General features: G+C 44.7%; 1 protein-coding gene across 1 annotated transcript in view; it reads right to left on the bottom strand.

Annotated features, from left to right (window-relative positions):
* RNF17 (ring finger protein 17) overlaps positions 1-15,964 on the bottom strand; it is a 785,154-nt gene that overhangs the window by 104,465 nt on the left and 664,725 nt on the right. The window contains 1 exon segment of the mRNA XM_030200280.1: positions 8,133-8,189. Within this exon segment, the coding sequence (XP_030056140.1) occupies positions 8,133-8,189 (57 nt within the window).

Raw genomic sequence — 15,964 nt, 5'->3', positions numbered from 1 at the left:
ATGCCCACCTCCCTTTCCCTTCTACCTCAGTCTCCCCTTCCCCTGCAACATCTTAATTCACAAAAAACAGGAACAGTAAGGAGTGTCAACATTTTCCTACCCCTTCCAACACATATACAACAAAGATAACCTTCAAACCCACTTCAATTTTATATCCAGTCCCACATGAAAAACTTAACTTCCAGCAACATCTGGCTCACTATTCGCAAGCTGTCCTCTTCTGCCAGGTCTGTTGATCACTACCAATGCTTCTTCAGCTTGGCATTGGGCTCTTCCTTCCATCTTCCGTGGACTGTCACCTCCCTGGTGCTCCCTTGACCTGGTCAGATTTCCCATTTTTTGGAATAACAACGTGGACACCAACCACTGATCACTTGTTCCCAACAATTAGGGTCTCCACAATTCAATGACTCAGTTTGATCAATCCTTAAGACCCACAATTTCTCATGAGTATTTCTGCTGTGCTCTGGTCCAATCACAAGTTTCGTTTTTTCCCCCACACACTGTCCTTATAGTCCAGTAAGTTGCACTGTCACCAGTAAGGTATCATAGCTGATCCGCTTTTTTTTTTTTTTTTTAAAGTCCCTTATATGCGTTCCACATATGCTGCCAGCTCGTTGGGGTCAGTAAAAAACAGTACCTTATTATCAGCCATCACCCGCACTTTAGCCGGGAAGAGTAGGGCAAATTTCACCCCTTTTTCAAACAAGCGCTTACAATGCTATCCCATTTTTCTCCTTTGCTCCGAAACCACAGCAGAGTAATCCTGGAATAGCAAGACTTTACTTCCATTATATTCCAGCGCTGCTTTCTTCCTGTATGCCAATAATATTTTCTCTTTATCGGCATAGTTTAAAAGTTTTGCTATAACTGTTCTGGGGCGGCTCTCCCCCTCTCTGCGCGCCCCGATTCGATGGACTCTTTCAACCTGCAAAGGTTTTCCCGGGCATTGTAATCCCAGCTGTTCAGGGAGCCATTCCTCCATGATCTTCCACAATTCTTTATCCTGCACCGACTCAGGGAGCCCTACTATTCGGACGTTGTTTCTTCGGCTCCGATTCTCCAGGTCGTCAATCTGCTGCTCCAGGCGCTCACACTTTCGCTCTAGCCCGCTTATTCGGGTATCTGCTACCTCCGTTCTATCTTCTTGCCTGGAAATCCTTTCTTCCGCCTGCTGGAGTCTCGCACTTTGTCTTTCCACTGCCTCCCTGATTTGCTCCACTGAAGATTGAAACTTGGACAGCTTGTCTTCTAGTATTGCCGTCACCTGCTGTATAAGTTCTTGAAAAACTTCTGTGGGCTGGCTCGCTTCTCCCGCGGTTTCTTTAACCGCCGCCATTTTTGCTTTCGCGTCGAGCATGCGGGACTTTTTAGGCCTCTGTGACTTCGCGGGCATTCCCCGCTCTCTCTGCCGCGTTCTCCTCCTCACAGCCTCGTAGTCTGAACGCGGGTCGTTTACCGTTTCCCCGTCTGGCTCGTAGGCTTTGAAAACGGGAGTTAAGCCGATTAATTTCAAAGATAGAGGGAATCAGGAGCGGAGCCGGGTTCTCGGACGTCCGTTCAGCTCCCTCGCATCACGTGACCCCCGTTCTTTTGGTTCTAATAGCCCTCTTTCACCACACCTTTTAACAATGTCAGCTGTTTGTCCAACAGTCCTGCCACTTTTTTTGATACGTGGAATAAATGTGGTCTGGTTTCCAAGATGTTTTTTTTTTAATATCTTTATTGAGCCAAAGATAAGGAACAATAAAAAGGTAAAAATATATACTAAAAATACAGCATATAAGGTGTCACAGAAAGAGTTAACAGCAGGCCCACTAAACGGGACATGTACAACTATCCAAACAATAAGGCGGGAATATCTTACACGTGACCAATTTTATAAACTGAAATAACCCCCCTCCTTTCTCCCCCCAATCCACCCACAACACTTTCAATTAGACACTCTCCCGACATTGTCCACTACTACATACAAAGTAGAATATCTATGCCACAAATCACGGTCTTGATGTCCCAAAGTGGAAAACTTAAGATGTGTAAAATAGACAGCCCATCATTTCACGCATAATATTGTGCCAGGTGGCAAGTGAGGGAGCTGCAGAATCAACCCAAGACTGCAAAATTTGTATTTTTAAACAATATCCATACCTGATTTTAACTCCTAACCTTTGCAATTGCTCCTTTTTGCTTTTTATTCACCATTTCCCTCATTTTATCACAGTTCCCTTTCCAAAGTTAAAAGCTGATGCAGCAAGATATTTCCTTCATGTCTTACTCTAGTTATTAACTAAAATATATGATATGATCACTATTGCCAAGAGCCCCCCAATACTGTTACCTCTCGCATCATATCCTGTATTACACCAAGGACAAAATGTAAAATAGTTTCCCCTCTTATTGGTCAGCACTCATTTATTCCATCTACGAACTTTACCACTCTAGCATTTCCTGATGTGACATTTATCCAGTCAATTCTGGGGTAATTGAAATCAGCATTAGAGTGTTGCCAAATTTGCTAGCTTCTCTGATATTTGTTAGCAATTCATCATTTGTCTGTTCATTCTGGCCTGATGGACAGTAGTATAGCCCTACCAGTATTCTCTTTCCCTTCACACATGGAATTTCTATTTCCCGTTGCAATCTGTTCCCTACCAAATTTTTATTCTATTAGACTAAATTCCCTCTAACATAGTGTCACTCTCCCCCTATAATTTGATCCACCCTATCATTGAGATTTAACTTGTATTGTGGTAATCGTCCTTCCACTGGGTTTCCTGAAATGCAGTACTGTAACAATAACTCTCAGTTGTTTGGATGGATGGTGACTGCGACTGGTGTCTGAAATATGGGAAGCAACTTTGGATTAATTTCTTAAAACTCTACTGCTCCTCAGTGGCGTAGGAAGGGGGTGGGGTGGTCTGCCCTGGGTGCACGCCGCTGGGGGGGGGGGGGGGGGGTGTCGGCTCCGCTGGCTCCCTGCTCCCTCTGCCCCAGGACAGGTTACTTCCTGTTCCTGGGCAGAGAGAGCAGGGAACCAGTGGAGCCGACGCAGCTCCCAGCGACGTGCACTTGGGGGTGGATCGGCCCTCTCGCCCGCCCCTCACTTCCTATTTCACATAAGAATGCGCTCCGGGGGGGGGGTGGGTGCGCAGCAGCGACCCACTTCGGGTGTCAGCCGCCCTCGCTACGGCACTGCAGCTCCTACAATTTCAAATGCAGACGTTAAAAAGTTTTCATTAGTTTAAATCACCATGTGTGGGACTGTTGCCTCAATTGGCTCTAAACTTTTATCCATGGGCATAGTTTGACTGTTTCATTGGGGGGGGGGGGGGGGGGGGCAAGGATAGTTGTGTGTGTGTGTGTCTATATATATATATATATATATATATGGAAGAAAAAAAGAAGGGAGAAGGAGCTGGCTTTTTTTGGGAATAACCATAATGAATATGTACGAGATAAAGCCAGCTCTTTCTCCCCTCCTTACTCAGCACTCCCTCTTCCTCTCCATACCATGCCAGTGTTGACCTTAGAAATGCATAGGCTCTATATGTAGATCCTTCAAGAGGTAGTATGTCATGATTTAGGCTCTAAAACTCTTTCTGATGTTTTGGTGCCACCTCAGTAAGGCCAACACACAATCTCTCCACAGCAAAACGCTATACACTAATTCCAAGGACAGGATGAGCTACAACCTTATGCGTGGAAAGGCAGAACTGTAATTACACTAGGCTCTAAAACACCAATACACTACCTCGTGAAAAAACAAAAGGGCTGCAAATACTACACGCTAACAGAATACTGCACCTTGATCAGACATGAAAAACACATAGTAACATAGTAGATGACGGCAGAAAAAGACCCGCACGGTCCATCCAGTCTGCCCAACAATATAAACTCATGTGTATACCTTACCTTGATTTGTACCAGTCTTTTTCAGGGCACAGACCGTATAAGTCTGGCCAGCACTATCTCCTCCTCCCAACCACCAGCCCCGCCTCCCACCACCGGATCTGGCACAGCCGTATAAGTCTGCCCACCACTATCTTCGCCTCCCCACCACCAACCCCTCTTCCCCCCACCGGCTCCACCACCCAATTTCGGCTAAGCTTCTGAGGATCCATTCCTTCTGCACAGGATTCCTTTATGTATATCCCACGCATGTTTGAATTCCGTTATCATTTTCTTCTCCACCACCTCCTGCGGGAGAGCATTCCAAGCATCCACCACTCTCTCCGTGAAAAAATAATTCCTGACATTTTTCTTGAGTCTGCCCCCCTTCAATCTCATTTCATGTCCTCTAGTTCTACCGCCTTCCCGTCTCCGGAAAAGATTTGTTTGCGGATTAATACCTTTCAAATATTTGAACATCTGTATCATATCACCCCGTTCCTCCTTTCCTCCAGGGTATACATGTTCAGGTCCGCAAGTCTCTCCTCATACGTCTTGGAACGCAAATCCCATACCATTCTTGTAGCTTTTCTTTGCACCACTTCCATTTTTTTTACATCCTTAGCAAGGTACGGCCTCCAAAACTGAACACAATACTCCAGGTGGGGCCTCACCAATGACTTGTACCGGGGCATCAACACTTCCTTTCTTCTGCTGTTCACACCTCTCTCTATACAGCCTAGCAACCTTTTCGCTACGGCCACCGCCTTGTCACACTGTTTCGTCGCCTTCAGATCCTCGGATACTATCACCCCAAGATCCCTCTCCCCCTCAGTACATATCAGACTCTCACCGCCTAACACATACGTCTCTCGTGGGTTTCTACTCCCTAGGTGCATCACTTTGCATTTCTTTGCATTGAATTTTAATTGCCAAACCTTAGACCATTCTTCTAGCTTCCGCAGATATTTTTTCATGTTTTCCACTCCCTCCCGGGTGTCCACTCTGTTACAAATCTTAGTATAATCCGCAAATAGGCGAACTTTACCTTCTAACCCTTCGGCAATGTCACTCACAAATATATTGAACAGAATCGGCCCCAGCACCGATCCCTGAGGCACTCCACTACTCACCTTTCCCTCTGAGGCACTCCACTACTCACCTTTCCCTCTTCCGAGGGAACCGTGTCAAAAGCTTTGCTAAAATCTAAGTAGATTACATCTATAGCATGTCGATGATTTAATTCTGCAGTTACCCAATCAAAGAATTCAATGAGATTCTTTTGGCACGATTTCCCTCTGGTAAAACCATGTTGTCTCGGATCTTGCAACTTATTGGTTTCCAGGAAATTCACTATCCTTTCCTTCAGTATCGCTTCCATTACTTTCCCAATAACCGAGGTGAGGCTTACCGGCCTGTAGATTCCAGCTTCTTCCCTATCGCCACTTTTGTGAAGAGGGACCACATCCGTCGTTCTCCAATCCCTCGGAACCCCTCCCGTCTCCAAGGATTTATTAAACAAATCTTTAAGAGGACCTGCCAGAACCTCTCTGAGCTCCCGCAATATCCTGGGATGGATCCCGTCCCATGGCTTTGTCCACCTTTAGCTTTACAAGTTGTTGATACACACTCTCTTCCGTGAACGGTGCTATATCCACAACATTCTCAAATGTACTTTTGCCAGACCCTCGTGGTCCTACTCCAGGATTTTCTTCAGTGAAAACAGAACAAAAGTATCTATTTAGCAAATTGACTTTTTCTTCATCATTATCTACATAGCGCTTCGCATATCTTTTAGTCTCACAATTCCCTTTTTAGTCATTCTCCTTTCACTAATATACCTGAAGAAATTTTTGTCGCCCCTCCTTACATTTCTAGCCATCTGTTCTTCCGCTTGCGCCTTCGCCAGACGTACCTCTCTCTTGGCTTCTTTCAGTTTCATCCTGCATTCCCTCCCCGTGTTCCTCTTCTTGAGTTTTTCTATATTTCAGGAACGCCAATTCTTTAGCCTTTATTTTCTCAGCCACTTGCTTGGAGAACCATATCGGTTTCCCTTTTCTCTTGCTTTTATTTACTCTTCTTATATAAAGGTCTGTGGCCCTATTTATTACTTCTTTCAGCCTGGACCATTGTCCTTCCACTTCTTGTATGTCCTCCCAGCCCATCAGCTCCTTCCTCAGGTATTCCCCCATTTTACTAAAGTCAGCACGCTTGAAATCCAGGACTTTGAGTTTAGAGTGGCCGCCCTCCACTTCAGCCGTCATATCAAACCAAACCGTTTGATGGTCACTGCTTCCCAGGTGTGCACCCACTCGGACATTTGACACATTATCCCCATTTGTGAGCACCAGATCCAGCGTCGCTCCCTCCCTCGTTGGTTCCGTCACCATTTGTCTGAGCAGAGCACTTTGGAAAGCATCCACGATCTCTCTATTTCTTTCCGAATTCGCAGACGGAACCTTCCAATCTACATCCGGCAGATTGAAATCTCCCAGCAACAGCACCTCTCTCTTCTTTCCCAACTTTTTAATATCCGCGATCAGGTCTTTATCTAATTTCTCTAATTGTGTCGGAGGTCTGTAAACAACACCCACGTGGACAGAGGTTCTATCATCTCTCTTTAAGGTGATCCATATCGCTTCTTCCTTTCCCCAGGTCCCTGTCATTTCAGTCGCTATGATCTCATTTCTCACATATAGAGCTACTCCTCCACCTTTACGGCCCTCTCTATCCTTCCTAAATAGATTATAGCCTGGTATGTGACACAACAGACATGTCACAAGGAACTAGAAATAAAAAAATATGAAGGCAAAATACTGAACTGGAAAGTTGCCTCAAGAAGTCAAACTTGGCATGCAATATTAGAGAAATTGAAACTTAAATACAAAATATCACAGATGCACATTTCCAAAAGCTGACATATTCCAATTAATCAATTCTGAATAAAATAGTTTTTTCTACCTTTGTTGTCTGAGCATTTAGATTTTCTATTCACTTTGGTCCCAGTACCCCTTATCCCCCCCATTTCTAAAACATAGGTCTAGAACCATTATTTATTGCTATTAGGGGTCTCTCTTTTGTATTGCTTAGTATCAGAACTTTAGCAAATGCAGACGACTTATTTTCCTTTTTCAACTGTCTGCTTCCCTAAATTGCTTCACTTGGTTTCCCCTTTTCTCCGCCTTTGCGGGCTACCGTATTAACAGGGATAAATCTGAAGTAATATCTCTTAATGACAGAACAAACAATTCATAACACAACAATCCATATCCTATCCTTTTATGTGAAAAAATAAAATTACAAAAGTTCAAACGTAACTTTTTCAGGTTGCTTATGGACCTATGACATGAAAAATCAGTCATGTTCAACATTTTGAATCCTCTACTTTCACCACCTTTTCACAGAGATGGTCACATATAACAAATGCAGATACCATTTTGTCTAACAGCTTTTTAAGGATTTTGCTGCTATGAGTGCCCTGACACAGGCACCAAAACGATGTATTTGCAACTCATAGTTGTAATATGGACATTTAACAATTTGAGAAAACCTGAGATAAGTACAAATTGATCTTAAACTTTATAGTTTTGAGTAATTTTTATGTGCACAATTTTTCCACTGTTTCATTACTGGACCAGTGATGGTTTATGTTTGGAATATTAGCTGACTAGCATTTACAGCTTTGGTTTCCACCTTTGATGGTCTCTTACTAGACAATTTTACTATAACTGCCATTGTGAGGAATTCAAGCTGAACCAGTGGCGTAGCCACAGGGGGGCCTTGGGAGGCTCCCCCTAGAACTGCAGTATCCCTTTACCTTTGTTGGCAGGAATGCCGAAGCCCTGCCAGCCAAATATAATACTGCCACTTCCTTCCTGCAGAAGTTGGCGGTGTGCCTTCAGCTGCAAGGTCTCGATGTCAGTGGATGAAGACATGCTGCTGACTTCTGCAGGAAGGAAGCAGCATGAGGAAGAGGGGAGTGACAGCACTGGATTTGTCTGGCGGGGTCTCAGCGTGCACAGGGGGTTAGGGGAGAGAGGAGGAGGAGGGAGGAATACGTTGCCTTCAGGCCTCCCCTTTGGGTTCCCCCAAAATTGGAGGGCTGGCTACCCTCCCCCCCAGGCTGAACCACTCATGGGATCAGATACATTATTTTCCTGATCAAAGCTTCCCAATCTGAGGAATCTACGAAGCTTGAACAGTCTAATAACTATTTTGAAAATGAAAGAAATGCAAAATCTTACCTCAAAACTATTCTGCCATTCATTTTCCATATACCCATCACTGTAACTCATTAATTCCTAAAAGCAACCACATTAAAACCAAATGTATAAGAATAATGGTAAAATCATTTTGAAACGTGATGATTTTGTAGCTTATCTAACAATTTAAGCAGCAATTTTTCAATGAACTACATTTATCAGTACTTCTACGTAGCTGGATGTGGCATTTATAACACATCCTAACCCACAGCAATTTACAACAAAATAATATACATGCAATGAGAGAGTACAAATTTCAGAATTATGCATTTTGATGAAAACTTCCCAGGAATAAAAGTACCAGTAGCCATTTTCACTTGCTTTTCTGTGTACTTTTTTCCTGTGAAAAATACACACAGTTTTGAAAATACAAAAATTATGCATGTTACTGCTTCTCCAGTCTTAACCCCATTCTAGGGCTGCCTCCAAGAAAATGCAAGCTCAGTACGTGGTAGGCAATTTTCAAATAGTCTTTTTACTCAAGTAATCTTTTGCATGAGTAAATAGCTTTTGTAAATTGCCCTCAAAGTAATTTGCACAGGCAGGATTTGAAACTAGGTTTCATGTTTCAAAGCTTATTATTCCATCCGCAAACAAGCTCACTGCCACATTCAAATACTCAACCATTAAAGACTATTCCATAGATCTATATCATAGGTCCTTAACTAACTTTTTCTGGGCCATACATTGCACAGCACTAACAGATATTGTTTTCAAGGCAGAAAAGAAAGTTGTTTTTAATCATCTCTGGCCCATCACTACCTGGTGCTAACCCTTGTGCTATAAGATCTTTTCTAAATATATATAGCTTCAAAATCATCTTTAAAAGCTCCTGAATATATGAGGACAATGTCTACTAAATAACCCAGATTACTAATAGTAAATTGTGTTATTCATATTACACCTTCAACTAGAGCATCAACATGAAATGAAGAGATAACTAATGGAAAATTTGGCCATAAGGTAGCCAATGTTTTCACAGCTACCCCGGGAACTGCCTTTTCTTTTCCTAGCAGAACAGGTACTGCATAATGAAGCATTTTACACACTATGTGGAAGATTCTATATATGGTGCTGGAATCAGGGCCCACTAAGCGTACTCTATAACTGGTGCCTAGATTTAGGATCAGATTATAGAATACTAGAGAAAAAGGCCCGCTTCTCTTAGAAATGAAACGGGTGCTAGCAAGGTAATCTGATTTTACTGTGTGTGTGTCATAGAGACATACAGCAAGTGTGTGTGACAGAGTAATAGACAGTGTGTATGTGAGATACAGAGTGAGATTCAGTGTGTGTGTGTGTGTGAGATACACTGATAGTCTGATTGTGATTGAGAGAGTAGTGAGACTGTGTGAGCTGGAGAGTGTCTCTGAAAGATCCAGTGTGTGTGTGTCACATAGATAATGTGTGTGTGTGTGTGTGTGACAGTGAGTGACTGTGTGAGAGAGACAGTGAGAGAGTGATTGAATGTGGCCATCCATCCCTATCCTGCAATCTTCCAGTTTGCCCTGTCCAAGACAGTTTTTTGTTTTTAAATTCTTCCCTTGTATCCCCTTCAAACGGGGTTTTTTTTTCCTGGAAAGTATAACTGTTCAGCGTTGTTCCTAAGAGTGCATCCATTCATGTCCTGCAGTAGTGTTCTATCCCCTTGCCTTCTTTGTTCTTTTTGTTAAACTTAGTCAGGCACAGTGTCAGTGAGAGAGTATGTGCATCCATCCATGTCCTGCAGTATTCTTCTATCCACTGCCCTCCCTTTTTTTTTGTGTGTACCTGGTCAGTGCTGGTGCCCAGAGTATTTATGAAATGCCAATAGTGTGTTTCACATTTGACAGTTGAAACGCTGCCCTCCCTGTTTTTTTGTTTTGTGTACCTGGTCAGCGCTGGTGCCCAGAGTACTTAGGACACCAGGTTACTGTATTCTGCGCTGTATTCACTGTTTGTTTTGAATTTTGGCGGCTTCTGCTTCTGTGAAGAGCGGCGCGTGAGCGAATAGCACGTTAGTTTGTACGTCACCGTGACATCAAGGGCAGCCACGTATCCTTGATAGAACGTTAGGCACGGCTGTTGATGTTCAGGCCCCCTCTCTGTGAGGGTTTGTGCGGGCTACAGCCGGGACTCACCTGCTGCTGCTTTTCGGACTGCTGAACTGGAAGGGGATGGAGATGGTGGCGCGAACTCGTAGCGCCGGTGCTTGAGACGCGTCGCAGTTTCCCAGGCAACATGGTGACGTCACTGGAAAGTTTCAGACATTACGAAACAGGCTTCAACTTCCTGGCAGTCAGCTTCAGAACATTGGAGGTGCAAATTATTATAGTAGATGCTTAGTTCATATTTCAGTGTCTAATCTATGTGCATCCATTTAAACCAAGGAATACTTGGCGTAAATCCCTGTGTGTAGATTTAGGTGCACTGGGCCATATTCTATAACTAGGCATGTAAATTTTGGAAAGCCCACACAACGCCCATTTATCTGCCCATAACCACGTCCCTTTTTGCCTGAGCACGTTAGAAGTTTGGCGCACATTGTTACAGAATAAGCTTAGCAAGTTGTATGTCTAAATTCTAATCAGTGCTAATTAATACTCATTATTGCTTGCTAAGTGCTGTTATCAGCAGTCATTAGCTTGTTAAATTATGCGCCTTGTTACAGAATCTGCACTGATTTCGGCACTGATTTCTAGGCGCATGCTATATAGAATCCAGGAGTGTGTACTTGCTGAAAAGAGTTTAAATAGTAATTTCAATAAACAATGTTGTAAACGGGCTTGGGTCCCTACAACCTCAGCTGACCTTTGGCCTTGCTTGCTCCAGATTGAGGAATCACAGACAATGCAATACTTTGAATTGTTATATGAATATTTTTACTGCTATAATTGCCTATTGCTCATGTTTGATCTATTCTTACTGTACACCACCTTGAGTGAATTCTTTCAAAAAGGCAGTAAATAAATCCTCATAAATAAATAAATAAATAAATAATAAAACAAACAAACTGCAGCATGCCATAAATACATCAGATTGCTACTGACACTGATTTTAAAAAGTAAAACCTATGCTGGAATATTTTGGTTTTCAGCAGAGGGTTTTTTTTTTAAAGCTGAAATGGGGTTTGTTAAATTTGCAAACAAAACCAAAGAAAGACAACAGCAAACAAAAAAAGCCCATCAACAAGCAACCAGCAAAGGTTTTATCTCAAAGCAAAAAGAGGATACTACATATTCATAATACATGTAATCAAATGCCTCCCATATTTTTACTCTCCCTCAATATTAACATAGTAGATGACGGCAGAAAAAGACCTGCACGGTCCATCCAGTCTGCCCAACAAGATAAACTCATATGTGCTACTTTTTGTGTATACCTTGATTTGTACCTGTCCTCTTCAGGGCACAGACCGTATAAGTCTGCCCAGCACTATCCCCGCCTCCCATCACTGGCTCTCGCACAGACTGTATAGGTCTGCCCAGCACTATCCCCGCCTCCCAACCACCAGCCCCGCCTCCCACCACCGGCTCTGGCACAGATTGTATAAGTCTGCCCAGCACTATCCCCGCCTCCAAACCACCAATCCCGCCTCCCACCACCGGCTCTGGCACAGACCGTATGTCTGCCCAGCACTATTCCCGCCTCCCAACCACCAGCCCCGCCTCCCACCACCAGCTCTGCCACCCAATCTCGGCTAAGCTCCTGAGGATCCATTCCTTCTGAACAGGATTCCTTTATGTTTATCCCACGCATGTTTGAATTCCATTACCGTTTTCTTTTCCACCACCTTCCGCGGGAGGCCATTCCAAGCATCCACTACGCTCTCTGAGAAAAAAAATACTTCCTGACATTTTTCTTGAGTCTGCCCCCCTTCAATCTCATTTCATGAGTACGTCTCCATTATGGCCCCTTTATATTTACAATACTGACAGAGTAAATTCCACCAATGATGTTATCAAAGTAACATTCTTCCAATTATCAAGTATTATTTTATGAGTAACTAAAAAAATTTTTTAATGAAGCAGTATATAAATACTGAAATGAATAAGAGTAGTTTTTAGGAATATCATCACTGGAAGATTCCACAAAATTAGAAAGATCCAAACTGTCAGGTGAGGGTTAATTGACCTATTTTCCCCTCTTGACCCTGAGATTTCACCGTCCTAGGCAAGTAATAAGCGGCTTTCACACCCAGATCTTCAAATTTCAATTGTAATATTTCTGTAACATACTTTTTGAAATGTTCCAGGGGAGAAAGAAAATGAGTTAAGGGAAAATTCAAAAGCCTAAGATTTCATGCCCTAGCACCAGTGGCGTAGCTAGTGTAGTTGACACCCGGGGCCGGTTATTTTTTAACCCCCCCCCCCTCCCCCCCAATCCAGTACTAGGCATACCGAGAATACAAAACATTCAGGACCTATATATAGAGCAATTATACCATAACATAAGCAGTAATTTGTACAAGTCACACAAGGAAAAGGAAAGCATCTTAAACACTACAGTGAACACTAGAACATCAATTCACCTATTGTAAAACGAAAACAGACAGATTAGTACAGATCGTCGATCCTGCAGTCAATGCCAACCGAAAGCCATGTCTTTTTCACAAACACAGATACACCCTAATCCACTATAGAATAAGTAATAATAAACCTTCTATTTAGACAAAAATTAAACTGAACCCCCGATGCCAGATTCTGCATACAATGCAACACCACATAAACAGAAAATGTCCCCTAGTACTGTGCAAAATATAAAGACAGCAGATGTAAATTTGAAAAAACTAACAAATACCAATCACCACTTTACAAATTAACAAATAGAAATAAAACAAATACAGAAAATAAAATACCATTTTATTGGACTAATACATTTAGCTTCCAGAGGCCAAAATCTCCTTCCTCAGGTCAATACAGTATAGTGCTGTTACAGTATCCTATCCTGACATGAGGAAGGGGGTTTGTTCTCTGAAAGTTAAGTCAAAATGTATTAAAATTAGTCCAATAAAAAGATTACCTTATTTACATGTTAAAGCAAAAAAATAAAAATATGTATTTTATTTACAGTTTGTTGTCTCTGGTTTCTGCTTTCCTCATCTTCTTTTCACAGTCTTCCTTCCATCCAGCATCTGTCTTCGCTCTCTCTCTCTCTCTGCCATCCAGTGTCTGCCCTCTCTAATGTCCCTTCCATCCACTGTCTGCCCTCTCTCTCTGCCCCTTCCATCCACATCTACCCTCTATTTCTGCTCCTTCCATCCACATCTGCCACAGTCTGCCATCTTTCTCTCCGCCTTCCATCAACATCTGCCCTCTCTCTCTCCCTTCCAACCACACCTGCCCTCTATCTCTGCCCCTTCCATCCACCATTTGCCCCAGTCTGCCCTCTTTCTCTCTCCCCCTTCAATCCGCCTGCCCTCCCTCTCCCATCCATCCAGGGTCTGCCCTCCCTCACACTACCCCCTTTCATCCAGGGTCTGTCCCCTCTCTCTGCCCCCTCTTTTCAGCCCCCAGTTCCAGCCCCCTTATTCCACCTGCCCCTAGTTCCAGCCCCAGCCCACATCTCCCACCTGCCCCCCTTTTCAGCCCCAGTATCCCACCAGTCCCCACCCCTTTTCTTCCATTAGTCCCGAGCTTCAGCCCCCAGCCACTTCTCCCTGTCCCCTTTTCAGTCCCCAGTTCCAGCCCCCTTCATCCACCACATGCCTTGCATCCCCCCTTTTCAGCCCCAGACCCATTCTCCCACATGCCCCAGGCATGGACCCATTTCCCTCCTGCCCCTTGTCAGACCCCAGTTCCAGCTTCAGACCCCTTCTCCCATCTAAGCACACCCCTCTGAGCACCCCTCCCCAATCCCCTTCTTCCCTCTCTGAGCTCCCCCACCCCTTCCCAATCCCCTTCTCCCCTCCGAGCACCCATCTGGGCTCCCCCACCCTCCCTCCCCAATCCCCTTCTCCCCTCTGAGCTTCCCCACCCTCCCCAATCCCCTTCTCCCCTCTGAGCACCCATCTGGGCTCCCCCACCCTCCCCAATCCCCTTCTCCCCTCTGAACACCCCCCACCCCTTCTCCCCTCTGAGCTCCCCCTCTCCCATCTGACCCCCCCCCGACCAGGTCCCGTCCCCCCTCGTGGACAGCCGACAGAGCCCTCGTCTCCTGCCATCACCCTTCGTTTTTTTTTTTAAATCCATTGCAGTGACGCAGGCAGCGCTTCACATTTGCCCTGCGTGTGCTGTGAAGAGAGAAAATCACCTCACTGGCGTCGGGCCTTCCCGCATTGTGTCCCGCCACTTCCTATTTCCTCGAGGGCGGGACACAATGCAGGAAGGCCCGACGCCAGCGAGGTGATTTTTTCTCTTCACAGCACACACAGGGCAGACGCGAAGCGCTGCCTGCATCGCTGCAATGGATTAAAAAAAAAAAAAGAACGAAGGGTGATGGCAGGAGACGAGGGCTGTCCGGTGCACCCCCCCCCCCCACCCGCTGACACCCGGGGCGGACTGCCCCCACCGCCCCGCCCTTCCTACGCCACTGCCTAGCACTGTTTCCCATAGCTTCAAGCTAAAGCTGTAATAAGCAATCTTTAGCTACAGCTGTGATAAGCAATCTTTAGCTACAGCTGTTTGGGCAGTCTAATGATTTGTACTTTGAAGAAAGACAACTTTCCAAACCTTTATCTATCACTAGTAAAAAAGGCCCGTTTCTGACACAAATGAAGGGCGCTAGCAAGGTTTTCCTCGGAGTGTGTATATTTGAGAGAGTGTGTGTGAGAGTGACTGTGTGAGAGAGAGAGTTAATCTGCGAGTGTGTGTGTATGTGACAGAGAGAGTGAGACTGGGTGCGAGTGTGTCTGTGAGAGAGAGAGAGAGAGAGAGAGTGTGTGCCTGGGGCCCTTCCCTCCCACCCAGTTCCAGTGTCCCTCCTTCCTCCGTGTTCCAGGGTTGTCGTTCCCCTTCCCTCCAGCCAAGTTCCAGGGTCGTCACCTCGTTTTTTTTTAGTTTTTTTTACAGGTGGTGCATTCCCCCCTCCTCCCCTCTCGCCCCTCCTCCAAGTTCCAGACCCTCCTCCCTCGAGTTCCAACCCCCCTCCCCCTCACTTCCAGACCTCCCTCCGAGTTCCAGACCCCAGCTCCCTGCCTCCCTCCCTCCGATTTGCAGACCCCCCTTCCTCCGATTTCCCGATCCCCCTCGGAGTTCCTGACCCCTGGACCCCCCTGCCGCGACCCTCTCAAGCCCCCCTTCCCGCCGCCAACCCTCCGGGCTTCGTAGCCCATCTGTGAAGAAAGTTACGGACACAGGCAGGCAGATGCATAGAACGTTGGAGGTGAGAATTATTATATAGGACGCGTCATAATGGGTCTAGTGACATCAGCTAGGGCTTTGGAGCCCATCTGTGAAGAAAATTACAGACACAGGCAGGCAGACGCATAGAATGTTGGAGGTGAGAATTATTATATAGGATTATATAGCTGCATGTGGGAGACTCCTAAAAAGATCCACACTGGACCATCAATACTCACCAGAAACTGTTACAAAATTAATCAAATTTATTTTAACTCACAACTACTTCCGCTTTAACAATGATATTTATCTACAAATAATGGGCACTGCAATGGGTACCAGGACAGCACCCCAATATACCAACCTTTTTATGCCTGAGCTGGAAGAGACATTTCTGAATACATACCAGACCAAACCTCTAAAATACTACCGGTACATCGATGACATTTTTATGATTTGGACGGAGGGGGAAGAAACTCTGAAACAATTTTACTATTCCTTCAATACATACCATCCTACAATCAGATTCAAAACTGACTGCTCCCCAGAAAAAGT

Source organism: Microcaecilia unicolor, chromosome 4 (genome assembly GCF_901765095.1).
Source record: "Microcaecilia unicolor chromosome 4, aMicUni1.1, whole genome shotgun sequence".
NCBI lineage: Eukaryota > Metazoa > Chordata > Amphibia > Gymnophiona > Siphonopidae > Microcaecilia > Microcaecilia unicolor.
The sequence above is the reverse complement of the archived record's forward strand: the minus strand, read 5'-3'. Positions and strand labels throughout refer to the sequence as shown.